Consider the following 22,948-nt stretch of genomic DNA (forward strand, 5'->3'; position numbering starts at 1 on the left):
CCTGTTCAACATTTCCACTTCATTCTGGCTAAGTTTTGGGAGGTGGCGTGCTTCCAAGTATTGGTCGATTTCTTTCAGATTTTCATATTTCTGGGAATAAAGTTTCTTGTAATATTTGTTAAGGATTCCTTGAATATCTAAAGGGTCTGTTGTTATTTCATCTTTACCGTTTCTGATTGATGAGATTAGAGATTTTACTCTTTTTTTGTTGGTTAGGTTGGCCAAAGGTTTATCTATTTTATTGACCTTTTCAAAAAACCAACTTTTTTATTTATTGATCTGTTCTATAATCCTTTTGTTTTCAATTTCATTTAATTATGCTCTAATTTTTGTTATTTCTTTTCTTCTGCTGGATTTGGGATTGGAATTTCCTTCCTTTTCCAGTTGCTTGAGATGTCCCATTAAGTTGTTAACTTCCTCTCTTTCCGTTCTCTTGAGGAAGGCTTGTAGTGCTATAAATTTCCCTCTTAAGATTACCTTTGCAATATCCCAGAGGTGTCAGAATTACTTTGAAAGTGCCCTTTCAAGTTCATTATTTAGTCTCTATAGAGAAAAACCACATTCTCTTGAATCTACTTTAATTTCTGTTGTAATAACGTTATTTAGTGGATAGCCAGTGTCAAAATTGAGTCTATACAGAGAAAGAGCAACAGGTTTAAAAAGAAAAAATTAATTGCACAAAAATAAAAACCCATATGTGTTAAATAGATGTTTACACCCATTATGCAAAGCTGTTGGAGGACTAGGGATAGCAAGTGCAAAGTGCCTAACTCAGTGCCTGGTACAGAGTAGGACTGCAATGAATTATTACTCTTATAATTCCCTCCTTCATGGTTGTTTCTATGAGACTAAAGAAGTGTTCTTTCTAAACTCAGACAACTGAATGCGTGGGAAATTTGGACAGTAAGTTGATTCTTTAAGTTTCCCTTTAACAGTTACAATTTGACATTTTGGACAGTCCCCTACAAGCAATGTTTTCTGGAACTACAACTTAAAAATTACAACACTGTTGAACACAGTTAAGATTTAGTAAAAAGAATCAGGGAGGCTAGGAATAGAGGCTCTTCATTCTTACCTTGGCCTCTCCAGAATCTTAGAGGTTTTAGAGAGTAAAGCTTGAGATTCAAAGGCTGTTTCTGCTTCATAGAAACTGAGAGCTTGTCACCCCAGCTAATATACAAGGTCAAGTTTCTTTAGGCCAAAAGAATACCAACTTTGTGTTATCATTGCTTAGCTCATGCTCTTCAGTAGCTTTGACTGCTTGTCAATGACATCGTTGGAAATTCTAAGATGCAATCAGCGGGTGAGATAATTTTTACAGACATTTGGTGGCTTCAGTACTCCAAAGGAGCATGTCCAGAACCGGCATGACCTTGGACAGAAGTATAGCATGACCGTTGGAGCTAGGCCACTAACTGCTGACTTAATGTTTCCCTCATTATTATAATTAGTGCCACATCCATGACAGTGATTTGTGTGATTATGCATTTCATAATACTAAATAAAAATGACATTGATGATAGCTACACAATAACTGCCCAAACAAAAAGCACTGATTATTCAATGAATGAATCTTTTCTTCATAAATGCTGTATACTTGGTTATGACACTTTTCCAAAACATGGAATTCATAGAAGGGAGAAGAGGCTGAGGGGTGTGTGTCAAGATTTGGGAACTCATTCAACTGAAGCACAGCTGTGAGTGATATGCGAGTTCTGAGAGGGAAAAGGTCTATTAAACAAAGCTTGGAGGGCAAGGTGGCATACAAACTAAACCTTAGAGAATGCTCATGACTTAGATGTCAGTGAGTAATGTGTGCTCCAGGAGAAGGTAACTACTTGAAAAAAGCAAAGGACGAGAAAAGTGAGAGCCCTTCGTGGGGAACCCAGAGCAGCATTTTCTAGTGTTAGAGCAGGAGAGGTCAGCATTGATGTATTCCCAGTGTTCTTGCCTCAGACAAAGTAACTCCATAAAATGGATTTTCAACATTTTATTCTTTTTTGATAAAATTAATTTTCAACATACTCTTTCTTGATGGATCTAAATTGCAGACATCTTGAAAAATAACTACGTCTCTCAGAGTAGTTGGGTATTTGTTAATACCAAAACAAGGAAAGGTGTAAACCTATTGAACATCCCAAATTCAAAAATGTGAAATCTGAAAATTCTCTAAATTGCAAACTTTTTGAGCACTGACATGCTGAAAGGAAATGCTCATTGGAGCCTTTCAAAGTTCAGTTTTCAGATTCGGGATGCCCAACTGGTAAGGATAGTGCAAAATTTCAAAATCTGAAAAAAATCTGTGATCTGAAATACTTCTATTCTCAATCATTTTAGATAAGGGTTACTCAACCTATATTGTATTTCTTGTTCTGTATCTTCTGCCTATTTCTAAGGCAGCTACTACATTGGGATACCAATTATAAAAGTTATATTTACAGAAAAAGGAATAAAAAGAAACAAAATAAAATGTTATTTCCTTAAATACCATTTTTTACATATTTATTTATACATACGTTTTAGACACACATTTACACACACACATATATGTATGTAGATATATTTGTTGGCTATTGAGCACTCTTGTCTTCAAACTAGTGTTGTTTTTATTTGCTCCAAGAAATAAATAAGCTTTATTTTTTTAAACATTTATTTTTTATTTTTTTAACTTGTTTTTTTTAGAGACAGAGTTTCACTTTGTTGCCTTTGGTAGAGTGCTGTGGCATCACAGCTCGCAGCAACCTCCAGCTCTTGGGCTTAGGTGATTCTCTTGCCTGAGCCTCCCAAGTAGCTGAGACTACAGGTGCCTGCCACAACGTCCGGTTATTTTTCTTGCTGTTGCAGTTTGGCAAGGGCCAGGTTCGAACCCGCCACCCTCGGTATATGGGGCCGGCACCCTACTCACTGAGCCACAGGCACAGCCCTAAATAATTTTTCTATTGGGAATCCCATTATGATAGATAAGCTTAGGTTAAATATATTCAATGCAAAGATTCTGTTTCCACTTTTCTTCCTAAACTTTGTTTCAGTTTTTCTTTTTCTTGCTTTCTTTTTTTTTTGAGATAGAGTCTTACTTTATTGCCTTCGGTAGAGTGCTGTGGCGTCACAACTCACAGCAACCTCCAATTCCTGGGTTTAGGCAATTCTCCTGTCTCAGCCTCCTGAGTAGCTGGGACCACAGGTGCCCACCACAAGCTCAGCTATTTTTTGTTGCAGTTTGGCTGGGGCCAAGTTCAAACCCACCACCCTTGGTATATGGGGCGGGGGCCCTACCCACTGAGCCACAGACACTGCCCTTGTTTCAATTTTTCTTCCTAAAAATCCTAAAATGCTTAAGAAAATATCCTAAAAATCACTTTTGTCCATAATTTTTCAGCATAGAAACTCCATATTGCCTTCCAATGTGGCAACCAAAATTTTGGAGTTAAGAGGCAGTATATACTCATCCTTTTCACTTTACAAATTTTACCATTTGGGTGATTTTGCATGTTGAGACTCACCATGTCTGACCCTACAAGCCAGGCAGGGTTATGATCAAATATGCTTTGGGCTCCCCAAGGGACCATGGTTGCCTAGAAGAGGTTATGTGGTCAGGATCCCAGGCGCTGCCAGGACGGCCAGGGCAGAAACATCCAGGGGTTCCACATGTCTGCATAATGGTCCACCAGTAACAATAATGGTGTCATGGACTATTGAATCTGGTCTAAGCACAAGACTTATGCTTAGGAAAACTTAATCCAAATCTGTGTTTTCTGTATTCAGTAATCCTTCTTAAAGCCCTGGTGTGATGATGTGGTGTTGATGGAATTAAACCCCAACACCTCCAAATTAGACAAGAGCGTTTTCTCTCTTCCTATTGATTAATAATGACCCAAGCCTGCCAGAGTGACACTTCTACACAATGGAAGAGTCAGGCAGCGTTATAGAACACTGGCTTTCTAGTTTAAGTGTGTCATCTCATTAGTTAGCTTTTTTAATTTTGGCTGAAATTCCCACTCAGAGGGATGGCGTTTGGTCCGTTAACCACAACCAGAAGCCGGTGCTCAGCTCTAAACTTCTTGTATTACCCACTTCTCTTGCCAGTTGTTCCTTTTATTAAATTCTCTCTGCCCTCCAACCCCCTTCTACTATATCCTCAAGTATCACATAGGGCAAAGAAAAGGAGGATAGATTATAGAAATATCAAAACTCAGAGAATAGCAGTATCTGGACAAATAACTTTTGCAGTTAACTTGGGGTTAATGGATGTCTGTGGCATTTCACATCTTGTTGAAAATGGATTAATCCATTCTTTTATGTTTGCCTTGCAATGTTGAAAGTTGTTAAATTGAAGATGTAGACCTGTACCTACCACTGGGGAAAGAAAAGATTGGGTGGAATGCAGAATATAGTTCTTTTCTTGCTGACGTTCATGCTAGCTGTTTTGTTAGTATTGCTATTTCTTTAAAGGTCCGTTGCTGCAGACATCACTCACTGAGGGCTTCTGTGTGTTGATATTTTAGCCTACTGAGCTCTCCACCAATAGCCTCCACTGGCTCACCATAGACCTCTGCCTTCGAGCCTGATTTGTCCCCCAAGTCCCTGTTAATAACAGCCCCAGAAGGCCAGTTTGCCAAATGTGTGCACAATGCAGAACATATGAGGAAGAACTCACACACTGGATAGGAAAGTCAACATTATAGAGCTTGCAACAAGCTGAAAATTGAAGCTGAAACAAATCTCCCTTAAAATCTGTGAAGGAAAAGAGGTACGTAGGTTTGAAATTTTCTGTAATCTCAACAAAATCAGTGGTTCAAGTGCATAGCTGAGTCTCGCCATTCATCTGATGTTTGGGTTTCCATGTAGCCAGCAGTGGGACAGCTCTTACAAATCTCAAATGATATGAAGCTGCATGACTAGAATTTTGATTGACTGGGGTAGGTAATGGTCCCATTGTACTTTCCTTATCAGTCTGTATCTGGTATTGGGCCCAGCCAGGTGGACAAGAGCATCTGCTGTTGAAAGAACTGCTTGTTGGCACTCTTCTTGCTTCAGTGATCAACACTGCACATAGTTTTATGGTTTAGATGTCCATGAGTGTTTGCCCCTAATAGCCATTTGTCCTGTCCTCATATGATGTTCACTGTGAACCCATATTAGCCTGCTTCATCTCTAAATTGTGCTTTTCTTATTAAAAACAAACAAACCAGAGCTGCTGTAATTAGAAAAGCATAAACTATTGAATAATATTAATGTAACCAGTTTATTGACTGTGATGAACTCAGGGGAACACAACAGGAAATGCCCGTCTCATCTTTTCCCAGCACGGTCTTCAGTCACGTGTGGGCGGTCGCCCCTTTATGACCCTTTGGAAAGTCTCGGGCAGATCTCAAAACTTCCAAGCCACTTTGAGGTAATGAAAGTTTAGTGAACAAAATGTGAAGTTTCAAACTCACGTTCATTTCGGAGATTCTCCTCCCAAGCTTGGGCCTATTTCATGGGGAGTGGGGACTCCGTGGGTGGGTGGCTGGGAGGGGCACAGTCTGCGGTTTCCTTCCTCTTTGCCTTCACCCTGCCAATTCCGGTCCCTCTCTGGTTGGGGGAGAAAAAGGGGACAAGGAATGTAGTGTGTTGAATTGTAACCTCCAAAAAGATATGTCCACTTTGTAATCCCCAGAGCCTGTGATTGTCAATTTATTTGGAAAAAAGGTTCTTTGCAGACATAATTAAGTCAAAGTTTTCTTGAGTTGAAATTGTCCTGGATTATCTGGGTGGGTCCTAAATCCAATGACTTGCCGTTATAAGAAACACACAGAAGAGAGTCACAGAGAAGAGGAAGAGGCAGGGTGACCCTGGAGACTGGTTGGAGTGATGCAGCCACAGGGAACACCTGGGGTCGTCAGAAGCTGGGACAGGCAAGGAACAGATTATTCCCTAGAGCTGTTACAGGGAGAGCAGCCCTACTGACACCCTGACTTTGAACTTCTGGCCTCCAGAACTGTGAGAGAACAAATTTTTGACATTGTGAGCCACCAAGTTTATAGTAATTTGCAGCTGCCCTAGGAAATTATTATAATACAGCGGTCAAGGGGCCAGAAGCCTTTTTTATTTAGATTATGCTCTCTGTAGTTTCCTCCTGACTGCAGGTGCCCTGGCCAGGCAAGTGTCCCAAAGCTGTCTGTGTCACCGATGCAATAGCAGGTTTCTTGGAAGGCCAGGAGTAGTCCTCTTCATGGGTACACCACCCTCACGTGACTCAGATTCAGCTACTGTCTGTGGCATCCTCTGGCCTTGAAGACTCTCCACCACCCCAGCCATCGTGAAGAGTGGGAGGTGGCTCTGCCATGCAGCTGCTCTCCTTCCTCCCACCTTCACTGCCTGCTCCAGCCCGCCTCTGCCTTCAGAATCCTCCACCTCCCAGGGCTGCTGCTCAGCCTCTGTCATGATTGGCCTTATAGTGGTCCATCCTGGTGGCCCCACCGCATTGGGCAACTCACTAAGCCAAGACAAAACTGAGACACTAGTCTGCCTCTTACAGTGTTCCCCATCTCCATATATGGTGCCCTTAGAGGCTTTGTTCTCTGCCCACCAACCGTCCTCAGCTGTAAGTTCTAGTCTTCTGCTCATGGGGTGGTGATGGTGAGAGCTGGGGGATCCCTTTGGCCACTCATTTAAACTCTGGGGCCTATGTCTTATAGCTCCTAGGTCTCTGCATACAATGTAAGGTACCACCTATTGACCTTAGCTTGGAGCTTTAGCTGAAACCTTGAGATAAGAAAAATTTGATTCAATATCTTGTCATACATTATATAGAACAATAGGCAAGATTTTTAAAATGCAAAATGTATTGTTCCAATTTGATAGCTTTTCTACCAATTCCCATATATTATTAATCAATTCTTATTTTGTCCGGGATTTTTGTCTTCTTGGCTTGGCTCGGTTAGAGCTTGTCAGGACCTGTGATTAGATGAAATGTTTTTACTTTAGAGTCTGTTAATTGCCATGAACTTTCTGTTTATGATTGCTCCAGTACTTGACATCTGGATTATTTACCAATTCAGTTTCTCATTTTCTTTTTGTAAAAGAGAACATGTCTTATTGTCACATGAGACTTGATAAAAGTTAAAAGGTACGTTTCATTTTTTTTTCGTCACAAGGAACGGTTTCTTCCTCAAAGGAGAGAGTCTTCTCCATTTCATTAGGATCTCACCACTGCAGGGTTGCTGCATCTCTTTGCATCCAAAAAACTTCCCAGGGAGCAAAGTTTCTATTCTTGACACTATCACTGATTCTTTATGAAACCTAGATCCCAACTTTAGAATTATGTAATTTCAAATACTCTGTAATTACCAGGAGTTTTAGAAAGCTCAAGGTGAACACTTCTGATTCGTGAAAAGACTCCATTCCTCCCCTCATCTCTGTCACACATGTCTTGTTAGAAAGGCATGTGGCGGGTGTCTGAGCTAGGTGAGAGCTTGGATTTGGTTGGATGTGTGTCTTTTGAATTACACAGCTTCGTCCAAAGGTTGTCTATTTGCCCCAGACAGACAAATGTCTTCAGTGTGACAGGGTTCTCAGGGACATTTAAGTAGCTATCTGGACACATTGCTGACTTACATGGGGCCTTGGAGCCTCACGAGGAGGACCTTGAGCCCAGGTACCATTGACAGACAGCTATGTCTATTAAACCTGGAGGGCCTCCTGACGCTGCAGTGCAGACACAGAGAATAACTCTCCTCCAGAAAAACCATACTAAGCAAAGAATGTTTGCAGAGTGGGCTAGAATTAGAAGCAGGCACCAGAAAAAACAGAGGTTCAGAGTATGGCATGAGCTTGTCCTGAAATCCACTTTGGCCTTGTCTTCCCCCAGCCCCATTTGTGTGCTCTGATAAGAGGAGTGACGTATGGGGGCGGCGCCTGTGGCTCAAAGGAGTAGGGCGCCGACCCCATATGCTGGAGGTGGTGAGTTCAAACCCGACCCAGCCAAAAACTGCAAAAAAAAAAAAGAGGAGTTACATATGGAGGTCAGACAATTAAATTCACCAGCTCATCCTAGAAAAAGTGCTGCATGCCTTGCTGCTGAGTATCACTATGGTCACCTGTGAAGGGCTCCCCTTGGGAAGCTGTGCACTGACGTCAGTGCCTAGGCCACCCACCCTTCATAGCACGTTTGGAATTCTTTTTCTGGAATGGCCATCAAAGCTGTCATTATATAAGGTCTGACAGTTAAGTTTGTGAACTCTCTTAGAAAAAGTGCTTTGAAGGCTGTACTAAGGCTGGCATCGGTGTCCACCCTTGATATGATAGCTGAATCCATACAGGCTCATGTTCTTTTTCTGGGGACATGCCCTCTTCTGAGGGGTTATAAATCTGCAAGAACTATGCCATGAGGAGTCTCAGACCTTCATCTCTACTTTTTCCTGTCATAGCAGGAGAGAAAAAGTGAGAAACCACAGAAATGGAGAGACAGGTGGAAACAGGAAAGTTTCAAGCCTCATGGGCTAAGAAAGCAGCTACCCAGTGGGCTTCAGAAGCTGCAGCGGTCAGTGCCACAGTGTGAATGTGAGCTGAGTTTCTGCAGCACTGGGAGCTGAAGAAAGGTGGCCACAGTCCCAGGGAGCAGAAGAGGGGCAGAGGAGCCCCAGCTCAGATTATAGATACAACCTGGCCTTCTAGTGGGTGAACTCCCAAATGGGCACAAAGGTGGGGTGAGCTGAGGTCCTGGTACTTGATAGGTGGGGAGGTAGATCTAGCAAACTGAAGGCCAGTAGTGCAAATGAGCTACCTGCAACATGAGACAGGTGTGGCCCCGGGGACATTCACATGACTCCTGTTTTAATAGGATTTGACATAATATCTACAACTGTGTGTGTGTGTGTGTGTTCTACTACTGTTTAAATACAATTGAACTTAATGAATGTTCAGCCTCTACCTCTGGGCATTACTTGCCTTGGAGATATACCAATATTTTACATTGAGTCATTGAAAGTTGAACCTTTGAAAATTCACTTAAATGCAATTTAATCAATGTTTATTCAGCAATTATTACATGCTCAGAATTGTTCTGAGGGAATACAGAGAAAGTATTGCAATAATGATACTTAATATTTGTGGAAGATTTACATGCTTTAGGTACATAATCCTCACAAGCACCTTATAAACTAAATACTATAATTATCATCTTCATTTTGTAGATAATCTTCAGAAAGATCAAGTAAATCTCCCAGGATCACACAGCTTGTGAGTAGCAGAGGTGGGGTGCAAACCCAGATGTCTCTGACTCCAAAAAGAAAGCTCTTAGCCATTTTACAAAGAACTTGAAATTTATATTGGCAAAACTCTGAGATGACAACCTTAAATGACAGCCTCAGTATCTTTGTGCAAATTCAAGTGTTAAATAACATCGTGATGGAGCTCCAGTCCCAAACTTGCTTTGAAACAGCAGCATTGAGCCTGTAAAAAATAAAAATAAATCAAGAAATAAAATGTGTAACAAATTATGATGGCTAAAAAATATAAATTATCTCTGCAGTACCTATCACCTGTATGCTGATTAATCAGTTTCTACTCTTACCCACTGTAAACTAGGCTCTCAGATTTAGCACAAAGTTCAAGCTAAAGAGAACTAAATCCACCTGCAGGTAGAAGCACAAATATTCCTGATAATAAGGGACCTGTGGTGAACGATGGGTACCACCTGGAGGGAAAGACCTTGGCCTTTTGGTCAGAATCTTCCTTGAGTTTCACAGCTGTGTGAATGCCTGCTCTGAGGGCTGCCTGATAACACCCACTGCAATAATAAACTATACAAGCTGAAGCTCAAAACCTGTGAACACACAAAGAAAACAAATTACATGTCTTTGGGGGAACTCTCACTGAATCAGGTGAAGGGGTTGGAAGCCGAATGAGAGCTGAGAGGTGGGGTTGAGTAGCTACATCTTTTGGGAAGAGAAAATAAAAACCAATTAACTTGATAAAGAGCTAAATAGAACCTGAGTTCAGGAGGGGTAGCCTATTTTCATCTCCCCAATTATACATATAGAAAGCACGCTTTTAAAACGTGACTCCCCTTTTAATAGAAGCTGACCCAGTAACCTAGTGAGAGCCTCGGGATTCCTCCGGATTATTGTTTTCCCCCTTTATGGAAGTGCGTTGGGACTGTTGCAAAGTCAATTAGGAAACTGGAGGATATGCTCATTACAGTTCAACAAGCTCAGAGCGGGAAGGAGCCAGTGAAGCAGCTGGGGCAGGGGTCAGCTGGTCCAGGGGATGCTGAATGGGCCAGATGGGCAAATCATACCGTGGACAAAGAGCCCTCCCTCTGTCCTGCTGGGCCACCGCCCTGACCTCCAAACAAACACTAAGGGCACAAATTTGTTCCCCCTTATCCACTGCTTAGCTCGCAGCTGCTGCCACGGACTTCTGTTTCCGCATCTTGCTTTTTTCTAACAGTTGCCTTTTTGTCTAACTTTTGTGTGAGGCAGGAGGAGGCCGAGGGGCCCAGAGCATAATGAAGAAATGGTGAGGTGGTCGTCAGAGGGCTGAGCACTTGAATAGAGTGTTTTCAAGAGGGTCAGAAAATAGATTTTTTAAAACAACCTCTGGGAAATCCAGAGGCCTCGAAAAGACACAAAAAGTGCTGGTTATTAGTTCTCTCCCTGGCCGCTCTGATCAAAGACAACGTTTTCTTCTGGGAGCCCCTCCTGCAGGGTGGAAGGAGGGGCATGTATGAAACGGATTACAAATTGTTTGTGCCTAAACCAGCCGTGAATACAAGAGCTGGCCCAGAGGGCAGGCTAGGAATGGAAGCAGGCCTATTGAGAATTAGCTCAGGACTAAATGAGAGTGAGGCAGGGAGTCTGGTGAGAAGTGAAATACTGTATATTGTATCCTATCTGGAAGCAATTAGGTTTGGCGCAACAACTGCTTGAATGGAAGGCTGAACAAGTTTATAAACAAAGATTTCAAAGTGCTTTTGGGATAACAGGATAATGGAGCCTGATAGGGTGCCATTATTAGAAATATGATTATTTCTTGTTAAAATTAGGCACTAAAAACTGTGACAAACTATGACAGAAAAACAGTGTTTTGTTCTACTACCCACTAACATTTGTTTTATTTCTCCTTGTGATATTTTCAGGCCGTCAGAGAAATGTTTTTTCCCTTTTAATAAATAGAGAAATGAAAGTCAAGAGCCAGGGGACAGGAGAAGGATGGCAGGAGAGGGATAAGAAAAGAGGGGGAATCAGTTGCCCCGGTAACAGCTCCAAAGGAAGGAGGGCTGAGGGGTGGGATGCAGAGGCGTCAGAGTCCTCCTGCCTCCTCCACATCCCTTTCTGATTCCCCTCGTTAGGAAATTAAGCTCAGATGAGTGGGCATTTACTGCACACACCCTGAGCTTTGCGCGTCTGGCATCAGTGATGAGGAGTGCGGAAGAGGGTGACGAGGTTGAGGACCGCTGTCCGTGTAGGGCTCCCACGCAGCAGGCCTGGGGCAGCGCTGCACAAACCTGAACGCCTGGCTCCTGGCACCACGATGGCATCTGGAGCCTGGGTTTAAGTCCCAGCCCCTTCAGGCGAGTTACTTAACTTCTCTGGGTTTTGTTTCCTCTTTTGTAAAATCGGGGATAGTAACTGTACCAACCTGTAACAGACGGGTCAAGTTGAGAAGGCAGGACCACATGAGGCAAATCTCGACAAAAATAATTTAATATAAACAACAGGTTTCCTAGGTGCCAGAGGGCCGAATGAGGAGGATTGGAACACTGAGGCCACCACCGCGGGTGGTAACCACAAGAAGCAGGTACCACTGCTAAGGCTGGAGGAATGAAGGGAAGAGGCTGGGACCATCAAAGCTGGGCAGTGCAGCGAGAGACTCCCTGCTAAGTCTGTGGGGGCTTGGAGGGCCTGTTCTGGGGGGGAAGGGTGCTGCAGGCTGGGACCAGAGGCTGATGCTGGGTGGAGGGCTGTTGCTGGTATGTGTTTGGGCTAAATACTGCAAGGAACCAAAAGTAAGCAAACAGAGAAGGAATCTCCCTCTCTCCAGCCCCCGGTCTCCCTTTAGTGCCTCCTATGGGCAGAAATTAACAGAAAACCTGCTGCCAAAGAACTGGTTTGTAGGGTCCGACATCTGGCCATAAGTCAGGGTACAGAAAGATAGAACTAGAGCTGAGAGAAATAGCTTAGTAACCAGTTCAGCTTTTCACAGAAAAAGAATGAGATTAAATGAGTTAGTGTTCATTACGTACTTAGAACAGTGCCTGACATGAGGTAAGGACATTACAATGAGTTATCAATCAGTCCACCCATCCATCCATCCATCCATCAAAAACTCATGTGGGAAGTAATGTTAGGACCCCAGTTTTGTCTACACAGACGGTGAAGTGTAAAGAGGTCATATTAAATGCTCAAGGTCACACCAGCTAGTCACTGGTGGAGTCCTGACCATGTGAATTCAAAGCGGCTTACCTCTGTGAGTGCCTATGAGGCTCAGAGAAGATAGGCAGATAAATAAATCACTTTATGGGGAGACAGATTATGAAAGTACAATAGGAAAAGGTACAAAGAGCCGAGTTTGGGGAACATGAGAGAGCGAATCTGGGAAGGTTTGTTGAAGGAGATGGTTTGAATGTAATTGTGAAGGAAGGACAGGGCTGCAACTGGCAGGGGCAGGGATCAGGGCAAACGCTGGAGCCAAGACCCAGAGTGCAGGGCACATGAGCCAGGTGGGGGGTATGCCGGCCAGGAGGAAAGGCATGTTCCCCACCATTCTCATTCGGTGTAAGAAAACAATAGAATTGAAGTATTTACAAGTATTACGAGCAGCAATAAGAATTAAAGAGTTCTTTGGCGGCAATCATGAACATAAAATGTTGTGAGTAACTTTGTGAAGCAATGGAATTAGCTAAACAAAATGGCTTTTTCATTCACCTTCTTTTAAAAATCTATATGTAAGGTCATTAAAATCTGCTTTCAGAAGACAAGATAACTGACTGAATTAAAAATCTAACTTGACACTACTTTTACGCCTTTTAAATAATGCACCAAATTTGGTTGTACTTAATGCTACTCTTTGGAAGGTTATACAAAAATTTGATTGAGACATTTTATTTACTTCAACAAACTAAACACATTCTTAGCGCCAGGCCTTGTTCCAGGCCCTGGAGATAACAAAGAATTGTAAATGGTAGTTTTTAGTCCTTCAGAGACTCATAATCTAGCAGGTAGATGTTTAAATCTCTGTAATCACACCAGAAAAGCAAAGGTGCAATGCACCTGGAATATGGAACCTTTGGCTGGGGGCGGGGGGCGGAGATGGAATGGAATTGCTTCCCTACCACCCCAAGAAGCGATGTTACTACTGTAACAGAAATTAGTCACTGGGATGTGAAGGGAGAGAGCCAGGATAAATTCTAAAGGCTCATTAGTTTTATCTAGTGTTGGACCAGATCACAAGCCTGGCTGGCTAAGGAAGTCAGAGTTATATGGAATTGGAAGAAGTTCTTCTCTGAACCTGGCCTCTGAAATCCTACATTTTGGCTCTAAAAGTTAGGAAGGTGCCATGAAGCAGAAATGAAAACCACATATGCCAATAATAAAAGGTAACAGTTTCTGAGCACCCACTACATGCCAAGCTCTTTAATATAAAATGAGTATTAGACTTAGACTTACACTGGCCATTCTCCCTTTCTTCCTTTTAGCTAAAGTAGACACCCCACTGAGCTTTAGTAGAGTACACACCTTTCTCACTAGGAACTAAATTTTCCAGCCTTCCTGGTAGCTTGATGTGACTGTGTGACTGAGTTTTCACCAATAGAATGTGAGTGGAAATGTGATGTGTACAACTTCCAAGTCACTTCCCTACGGCTGCCTGCCCCTCCAGTTCTTCCTTCCCCCTTTCCACAGGCTGGGATGCTGACATGGTATTCATGCTTCTGTGCAGAAGTTGGCAACACCTAGAGCCGTGGTTCTCAACATTCCTAATGCCACAACCCTTTAATACAAAGGGGTCGTGACCCACAGGTTGAGAACTGCTGACCTAGAGACAAGCCCAACAGCCAGAGAGAAAGAAACTCAGTCCTGGGAAAACTCCACTGAGGTGAGAAGCCACCTTCTCTCGCTACCACCTTCTGCTGAATTGATGCTCAAAAATTACATTTGCTTGTTTGGAAGTCTTTGTTGTTTATATCCTGGTTTCTAGCTGAATTTCAAATGACTGAGGTTTCTTGTATTCTGCAGGTGAAGAAAAGGTCACTGAATTGAGCAAGGGCAAACTTATTCAAGTTTCTGATTATTTTATGTTACATATCAAAGATGGAAACACATGTGCATGTGCGCACACGCGTGCACACACACACACACACCCCCTCTTCCCTAAAGATGTTTGTAGACTGGTGGGAAGATGTACAAATATAGAAACGCTGTAGAAAGGAATTAGTTAATAATCTTGGCTGCAGGTAATAAAATATGTGACTCAAAATGGTTTAAGAAAAAGAATTTCATAGATTGGTTTATGTATATACGATCCAAGAGTAAACCTGACTTTAGGCCTTTAAACCTTGGTGGATGAGAATCTCCATGGATGAGGCCCAGAAATTTTTTTCTTTTTTTTTGCTCCCTTCCTTATCTCCTCACAAGGTATTTTTGATTCTGTTTTAGAAAGTCCAACAGCAAGAGAGATTTTGTATAGATCATTCAAATTGCAAACAAGAGATTAGACATGAGCAGGGAGAGACGAAAGGAGGAGACAATCATTCCTGAGGAGGCTCGGAAGCCAGGGAAGCCAGGCAGGAGCAGCCTTGAGCACATCATGCCCCATAAAGTCTGCTTGGGACTGAGGACAGGGCTAAAGTGCCCTGGGCTGAGCTTTGAAGAGCGGTCAGCAGAAGGCCACGCCCTCTGTCTGGCAGTCCCTCTGAGGATTTACAATCCTTATGAAAGGAGCTGTCCCTTTCTTCATTCACAGAACAGCTAGTTATCATGTATCTGTGTACCCGGTGCTGAGCTAGGCAGTGAGGGTTTACAGGCAAAGAGCCTGTCCTCATGAAGCCTACATTCCAGGGGAAATAGTGATAAATAATCAGAAAAACAAGGACCACAGACGGAGTTCTATGAAAGGTAAACCTCCTTCACTATTAGGCCCTAATGCAGACAGAAAGCCAGTGGAAAGGCCTTCAAGTGATCAGCTGGATGGGGGCCTGAGAGACGGGAATGAGGCTGTTGTCTGGAAGGCTGGAGTATGAGCATTCCAAGACCAGGCACCAGCAAGTGCAAGGGCCCTGCAGTGGGAGGCAGCTGATGGGGTGGGGAAACCAAGGAGCAAGCAGGGCTGGAGCTCCTGAGAAGGGGAGAGTCAGGCTTTGGGAGACACTGTAGGCCTCTGAAGAGTTTGAGTTTTACTCCACATGCAATGAAAAGTTTGCTTTATGAGCAATTTCCCAACTACTGTGTGGAGAAAATATAAAATTAAGTTCTAGGCTAGACGGACCCCCAGATCTCTGGCAAGCTCTGTGGGGTCCCCGGGATACCTCTTAGTAACTGTGGATTGCGTTTATATCCACAGCGTCCAGTAGAACTTTCCGTGCGGGTGGAAATGTTCTGTACAAGTGACACTTGAACAAAAATGTGGCTAGTGTGACTGAGGAATTGGATTTTAAATTGTATTCTATTTTAATTAATTTACGTAAATTTATATAGCTACACATGGCTGATCACCCTTGTACTGTTCAGCACAAAGCAAAGCAGGGCGTTGGATACCTGAGCACGTCCACTCCCATTCCTGAAGCCAGGGTCTTCCCAATGTTGGGAGAGGAGAGGATACTGGTCCCTGACCGCGGACCCCTCTTGTGCATTCAGTCTCATCAAGCTCCATCTGAGCTTCATCTTGTCACTGCGGACAACCACGTGCGCGCAGTTAAGAGGCGCCCCACGCGCGTCCTCCGGGAAGCCAGGCACTGAGAACAAAGGTTTGGGGATCGCTCTTTCAAGAACGCACCAGTCCCGCGAGCTCGCGGCGGCGGTTGCGGTGCAGCCATTGGCGGACCACAGACCACAGCGCCTCGCCCCGCCTGCTCCGCAGAGGGATCGCGTCCGCATCAGCTCCCAGGCCAGCGCAGGTAGACCCGGCCAGGAAGGGACGGAGGCAAGCCACCAAGCGGGGTTGGGGGTGAGGGGACCCCTCACGGCGCAGCCCCCTCTTCCTCGTAGGGATGCGGGCGGGGGTGGAGCGGGCTGTCACCTGCACCGGATCTGCTTCCTGGGCTTGGTTTCGCTTTGCCTGGCACTTGGCGAGGCCTGGGCACTGCGAACAGAGAGCTAAGCAGGTGGTCGCCTAGGGGGTTGGGGTGGGGCTGGCGCGTTTAACCCTTCGGAAGCCTCCTGACATCTCCCCGAGGACTCATCGCAGGCTCAGGCCCGGTGCCGAGCTGCGCTCGTGGGTTCTGGCTGGCCGGGAGGTGCCCCTGACCTTGCTCTTTCTCTCCCGGGTGCCAGGTCTGCGCAAGGACCATGGGCGCCGCGCTGGGCTCAGGTCCGCGGCTGGCTCTCCGGTCCGGCCGGGCCTGCGGCGCCCTCCCCCGCTGGGCACCCTCCGAGCCAGCCCGAGACTACCACTCCAAGGCCAGCTCGGCGCGCCCTGTGCCCCTGAAGAAACGCGGATACGATGTCACCAGGAACCCGCATCTCAACAAGGTAACAGCCCCGAGGGTAGGACTGGAGTTGCGATCCGGAGGCTGGCCGGGAAGTGTGCCCCGCCCCCAGAGCCTGGGAAGGATCCTCCCCGAAAGCCCTTCCCGTAGTTTTCTATTTTTGCCTCCCAGGGGCATGGAGAGAGGTGACTGGCAACACCGGGAGCCTGCGTTCTTCTGCAGTTATAATGTAGACCAAGTCACGGTCCTCAGGGTCAGTCCGAACTGGGGTCAAATCTCCTCTGATGCTTATTAATTCTGTTGATCTTGCGAAGTTCTTTTAACTTTTGTCTGTGAATCCAATTTCCATACCTGCAAAAGAGACAGACTTGTCTTCAGAATGTTGTGAGAGTTGAAAAGTAGAGTTCTTAGCACCATACTGGAAACACAGGGAGAGAATAAATGACTCCTGAGGTTATGATGATTATTCTGGAAAAAGGATTAGAGAGCAGCAACGGGAAGGTGTAGAATTATAGAACTTTGGGAACTTGAAGGGGCATCAGAGATCCTAGTTCAAAACTCTCCTTTTACAAACAACAGGACAAGGGGTACTTGACCAAGGTCACCAGCTTGTGAGTTCCTGCTCTGTCACTGGAATGCAGATCTCAATGCCTTGGTCAAGTTCAGCCCACTGCTGGTGGCTGTGTATTACTGACTACACACGTTTGTTTCTAGGAATAGAGTTAAGTCTTTTGGTTCAAAGCTTGGATGAGAGAGAGAAGCAAGAGACCTAGATTTGAGGCTTGGCTTCTCCCACCTCCTCAAATTAACTTGGACATCTCATTTAACTTCCCTGAGGCTCAGCTTTCTCCAGCCTAAAATGGATGTTATGATAAACTCACCATTTCTACTTCATTTGGTTATTGTAACAATCAAATGAATCACCAAATGTCAAATCATATGCTAAACTGAAGTGCTGAATAAATAACAATTACTGCAAAATAAAAATTTTAACAATTGTTTTGACTCAGGATTGCGAAATTGAAGTGAGGCAACCTGGGTGGAAAAGGTGTTTTCGAAAGGTAGGGACAACTATATAATAGCAAGTATTGTGACTGTTTCCTGCAGAATTAATAGAAGCAGGGATGGAAAAAAAAAATCTTTCTCTCAACCTTAATCTATCACACCCACCTTCTGCTCTTCCCAAAAGAGATCTGACCTTAAATTCTTTGCACACTACCCCTTGTGAAGTATTTAAGGTGTTGGCATCAGTTTGAATTACTTTGGTAGTAAGTGTTAGATAACTCAAACTGGCTAAAGCAAACAAAGACTCCCTTAACTAAAGAAACCTAGAGGCAGGGCTGCAGATGAGGCTTGACCCAGAAATATAGATGACATTCCTGATAATGGGTATTCCCTCTGGCTCTCTGCTCTGTCTCTGCAATGTCAGCTTCATCATCAGCCTGCATCCCAGGGAGCCTTCCCCTCAGTACTGCCACAGTCCCCAGTGGGACTGTTCTTGTGCCATGCCTTCCGAGACTAGACAGATATTTTCTTCTGAGAGCTCCTTCCCAAAAGAAAGGACACTTTCCCTGAAGCTTCAGAATCCTTCTTGCTTATTGACTCTGATTAGATTCCCTTCCCATCCCCAAACAATCACCAGTAACATGAGCCTGTGCCTGGAGTTAAAGATGGGGTTTAAGGTAGGGCCACCCACACCAGCTGGCTGAGAATAAAGGGGCTGTGGTTTCTCACAGTAAATCTGAATACTGCCATCAGAGGGAGGAGGGATGGATGCTGGAAAGCGAAATAATGAATTGCCACTGTGGGCTTCAGTCATTTTGAAAATAATTGCCTTAGCAGGACTGGCATATTACCGGTTGGCACGTACTGCTTTATGAATAGTTAAGAAAATAAAGGAAGGGCTTTTCTAAAAATCCTAAGTTTGGTGCCCTAAGAGCCCCTTGCCTTTGTCCTTTGTCTCTAATGTAAGTTTTTCACTCCCAAGTCATATAAATGGAATGTTATCCATAAATCTAGGGGAACTGACTTTTGCATGAGGTTAAACCACATTTTTGTACATCTCTGAAGTCAGCTGATGCTGGTCAGGGGTGAGGAGGAAATCTAGAGGGATGTTGGCCCCTGTTGGCCTGCCTTGGGGACAGAGGGGAAGCAATGGGAGGGAGCAGTGCTGCCTGGGGGTATCCTTCTTCTCCCATGGGAGTGCCACCTTCTGGGTGTCCTGTTGACCCTCCAGGCCTCACAGAGTCTCTAGGGAAGGCTTGAGCTTTGGTGCTTTCCTTCTGCCAGATGGGAGGATCATGCTGAGGTTAACCAGAACAAAGAGGTTATCATTGAGGAAACAAAAGGAAAGGGAGGCTTGGAAAGGGGCCTTGTGCAGGGCAGATGGGTGGGTGGATTTTTTCCTGCTGGAATGAGAGCTCTTCCAGGCCAGGGACTGAGTTTCATGCACCTGTGGCTGGCACGAGCTAGTTCCTAAAGGATCTAGGCAGGGCAGGAACATAAAAATGAACATTAAGTTCTTGGAATGTGTTTGCTAGATTTGCATTACACTTTTGACAAAGCAGGAGGAGCATTTAAGTTGAAACTGGAAGGCAGAGGGTGATTAGAAGGTAGAATTCTCAGAAAGAAGAAGAGCTCCAGGGCAAGCATGGCTGCTGAGGTGTGATCACGGGGTTCCGGCCCCTGCTCCTTCATGCCCCGGCCATGTGATCTGTGGTGGATCTTGCAAGTTCTTCTGCCCATGTTACACTAATGTTGAGAGGGTCACAGGAAATAGCCCTGGATGTGAATATTAGTCAGCCCTGAGGATGGTTCCCAGAATTGGGGTTGAAAAGGCCCTTAGAGATGATCTAGATGAGTTGTTTAGACTACAGGTCACAAACTATGGGGTATGGAATTAACTTAGTGGATCTACTAGCAATTCTTTTTAATGAAACTAATTAGAATAGACTAGAAAATAGCAAATACATTGAAATTGATAAAGATAGGTATTTTCCTAGGTCACTATGTAAAATGGTTAATTTTACTGTGGATAGTAGTTGGACACTGCTGGGCACCATAGGTGGTGGGCTGCCCATGTGGACTTGATTAGTGAACTTGTAAAGGCTTGTTGGCCAGGGCTACACTATGGGCTGCACAGATTTAGGCTGAATCCCTTCTGTATTCAGTGGTGACATATTACACTCCCACACAGCTAGGATTTACCTTTGAATAAGGTATATGTTTTTGTTCAGTGCCAACTTAGAACTCGATCTTGTCTCCTTTGGGTGAGGGGAGTCTGTCATCACAGACTTGGCTCATCAATCAATCAGAAGGTAATGGCTGGGTTGTATGGAGTTTATTAGTGATGCTGTTTTCTGCCCTGAAAGGAGATTACATAATATATCCTCCTGACACTTGTGCTTCAGGATATGCTGTTGAATTGGGCCTCCTGATTGAAAGAGAAGCAATGGATTAAGTAAACTGTAGTTCTGTAAGCAGCAATTTACTACAGATTTGAGCCTCTTGTGCAGTGACTCAGGGCATTGAAGCTCAAATACTATTCAGATATTTTAGGAACCAACGAGCAGAGGCATGTAGGAATTAAATTCTTCTTTGTTAAATACTCTCCTATCTTCATGAGACTAGTATATGTATTGGGGCTTTGTTCTTGGTCTAACTAAAAGGGTTTTTATTAGTTGCTAAAGGTTAGGCATTAACAATGAAGCAAACAAATCTAACTAGACAGTCATGGATTGATGTTTGGTTTGACTATTTTGCGCTGCCATCCCATGTGCACTTTACATTTCAGGGTCCAAGGTGAGTGCTCTCCCCCTGCCGTCAGTTCCATACAGAAGCCAGTGGGAAGGGGAAATGCCTTCTAAGGAAGGGCACAATTTGGAAGTTGTAATTATCGCTTCCACTCACATCCATTGGGCCAGAACTTGTCACCTGCCACATCTAGCTGCAAGAGAACCTGGAAAATGTGATCTTTGGCTGGGCACCCATGTATTCAGCTAAAAATTTTATATCATTAGAGAAAAGGAGAATGGATATTGAGGATCCTGCCACAAAATGTCAATATGAAAGATTCATTCTTTTACTTTGTCAATTTTACCTCAACCTTTTAAAATCCATCTGTATCTCTATAACCCCCACCACCATCTTGTTCACATCTTCATCATCTCATGTCTAGATTATGCAAGACCCTCCTAATTGATCTTCTAATTTCCATTTTTTTTCAATCCACCCCTCTGGGACTGTTAACCACACTTTTAGAGGTCAAGACCTTGGACATATCTTTTTCCACCCTCTTTTTTCCAAACCCCATGTGTAATCCAACCAGAAAATCCTGCTGCTCTCTGCTCACGTTGACCCCTGATTCAAGCCACCATCCTCCTTCTGCTGGATGATTGCGGCAGCCTGGGAGCTGATCTTCTTGCTTCCCCTTCTGTTTCTCTCATTTGTTCTCAACACAATGGCCAGAGTGATCTTTTTAAAACTAAGTGTCATCGTGTTACTCTTTGCTCAAGACCTTGCACAGTCCGAGTCTATATGATGCCTCGTGTGATTTGACAGTCTCCGACCTCACCTCTTGCTACTCCTCTGCTTCACTCATTCCCCATCTGTGCACTGCCCTCCTCGCCTCATCTTTGCTCTGTCAGGGTTGCTCCTGCCTGGAGTCTCTGCACTGGTAGGTCTCTCTTCCTGCAACATGTCCTCAATAGCCACAGGGCTACCTCCCTTCCCTCTTGACAGCTTCTCACTTTCTCAATGAGATCTACTCTGACCTCCCTACAGGAAGTCAGAAACAGTCTTTTCAGCCTTCTTACACCCCTTAACATGGTCTACTTTCCCCCATAGTGTCTGACAGTTCCCCACATACTATCTGATTTGCTTGCTTGTTCTGTCTATTGTTTGTTTGTTTTACCTCACTTTGATTTAACTTTCGTTTAGGCAGGAACTTCTGTCCATTTGTTCATCGACGTATCCCAGATACTTAGTTGGTGCTTGGTAAGCAGTGAAAGAGGGAGTCATTCAGAGACATCTTCTGTCTATAGCCATACCTTGTCAGAGACATCTGCTGACACTCCCTCCTCTCATCCCTTCCCTTCACCCTCCTCACTTTACCAAAGCCCTCTTCTTTCACCCTGGTGCCTCTTCTCCCCCAGGGTCCCCATCTGTAGTGTTGACAAGCCTGTGTGGAGTGTGGATAAATCTCACATCAGCCCTTTGTGTGCCCAGAGGCCCACTATCGAGGGAAATGCCAAAGGAAACAGCATAGTACAAAAATATTTACTGTGTTTATTTCCAGTTTACCAGCATGAAGCAGAGTCAAATGAAGAAGGAGTTCCTATTCAGAAGACAAGGTGGTGCCTTAAAAGTGGAGTTGGAAAGGGACAATTCTTGGGACCCATAGAAAAAACAAAGGGGGGATATCTAGAAAGTGGAACAGAGGTTGGAGACTCCAGCTTCTGTCAGCATGTGCAACTCCTGGAACTCCTACTCTTGACTTTGAGTCCTTGGAGCCACCAGTCCTGCTCTGAATCCTGCAAGAGCCTGATGAAGACAAAGGAAACCATTCAGGGAGAGCCACCTCTCAGGGCCTATGGGATGGGTGCCAGGAGCACAGGTTGGAGATTTGCTGCCCCTGGAACCTGAAGTTGATACCCAGACAGGGTTCTCTCGTAGACATGTTGTTATGAATAATGGGATGGTTCTCCAAAGAAAGTATATTATGTGTTAAGTAAGCATTTGTGTAATTTTTATGAAGACTTTAGAAAGGTTGGCTTGAGTCAATGAATGCTTAATCCAAAATGCAGAGTACTAAGTGGAATTTATACCCATGCATATTACTGTAAAAAGATGTAACTCTATAAAAAAAGGCTTGAAAGTAAATGTCTAAAAATGATTGTGTTAGGGTAATATGCTTATGGGAGATTTAATTCTTCTTCCTATAATTTTCTTGAATGTTCTATTATTTTTTCAATGGTAGTTACAGTTACTATTGGGAATTGAATGTCTAGAGCCAAATTCAGATCAACTTTTAGAAATCGGTCTCCCTGTAATATATGGGTAGGAATCCCTCTGAAGTAGTCTTATTTCAATCTTTGGTTATGCTTTAGAGTCAATATGTTTAGATTCACAAAATAATGAAATGTTAACACAGGAACCTTCTGCCTGTTCTAAAAGCAGCTGTATACAGCAATATCTAGATTATGTCAGCAGCAGTGCTGGGGGGCAGATCCCGTGCAGGAATCTGGCTTGTCTCACTTAGACCTGGGCCAACTGGCATCAAAAGTCAGGCTAACTCTAGGCCCTATAGGTAAGGTTTCTTTGGAT

At 44.1% G+C, this 22,948-nt stretch overlaps 1 protein-coding gene across 4 annotated transcripts in view; it reads left to right on the top strand.

Annotated features, from left to right (window-relative positions):
* Positions 1 to 15,815: 15,815 nt before the first annotated feature.
* ME3 (malic enzyme 3) overlaps positions 15,816 to 22,948 on the top strand; it is a 202,890-nt gene continuing 195,757 nt past the window's right edge. For 2 of the 4 annotated variants that reach the window (XR_002771979.1, XM_003780841.1), the window contains exons 1-2: positions 15,816 to 16,093; positions 16,470 to 16,667. Coding sequence is in view for 3 of the 4 variants with exons in the window: in XM_003780841.1 (XP_003780889.1) it covers positions 16,485 to 16,667 (183 nt within the window). In the remaining variant the exon portion in view is untranslated. Of the gene's footprint in view, positions 16,144 to 16,469; positions 16,668 to 22,948 lie in introns of all 4 variants that reach the window. The other 2 variants (XM_023510158.1, XM_012813945.1) reach the window with 2 other exon arrangements.

The sequence above is a fragment of the Otolemur garnettii genome, unplaced genomic scaffold (assembly GCF_000181295.1).
Source record: "Otolemur garnettii isolate 467f Iridium unplaced genomic scaffold, OtoGar3 scaffold00001, whole genome shotgun sequence".
In the NCBI taxonomy this organism is placed as follows: domain Eukaryota; kingdom Metazoa; phylum Chordata; class Mammalia; order Primates; family Galagidae; genus Otolemur; species Otolemur garnettii.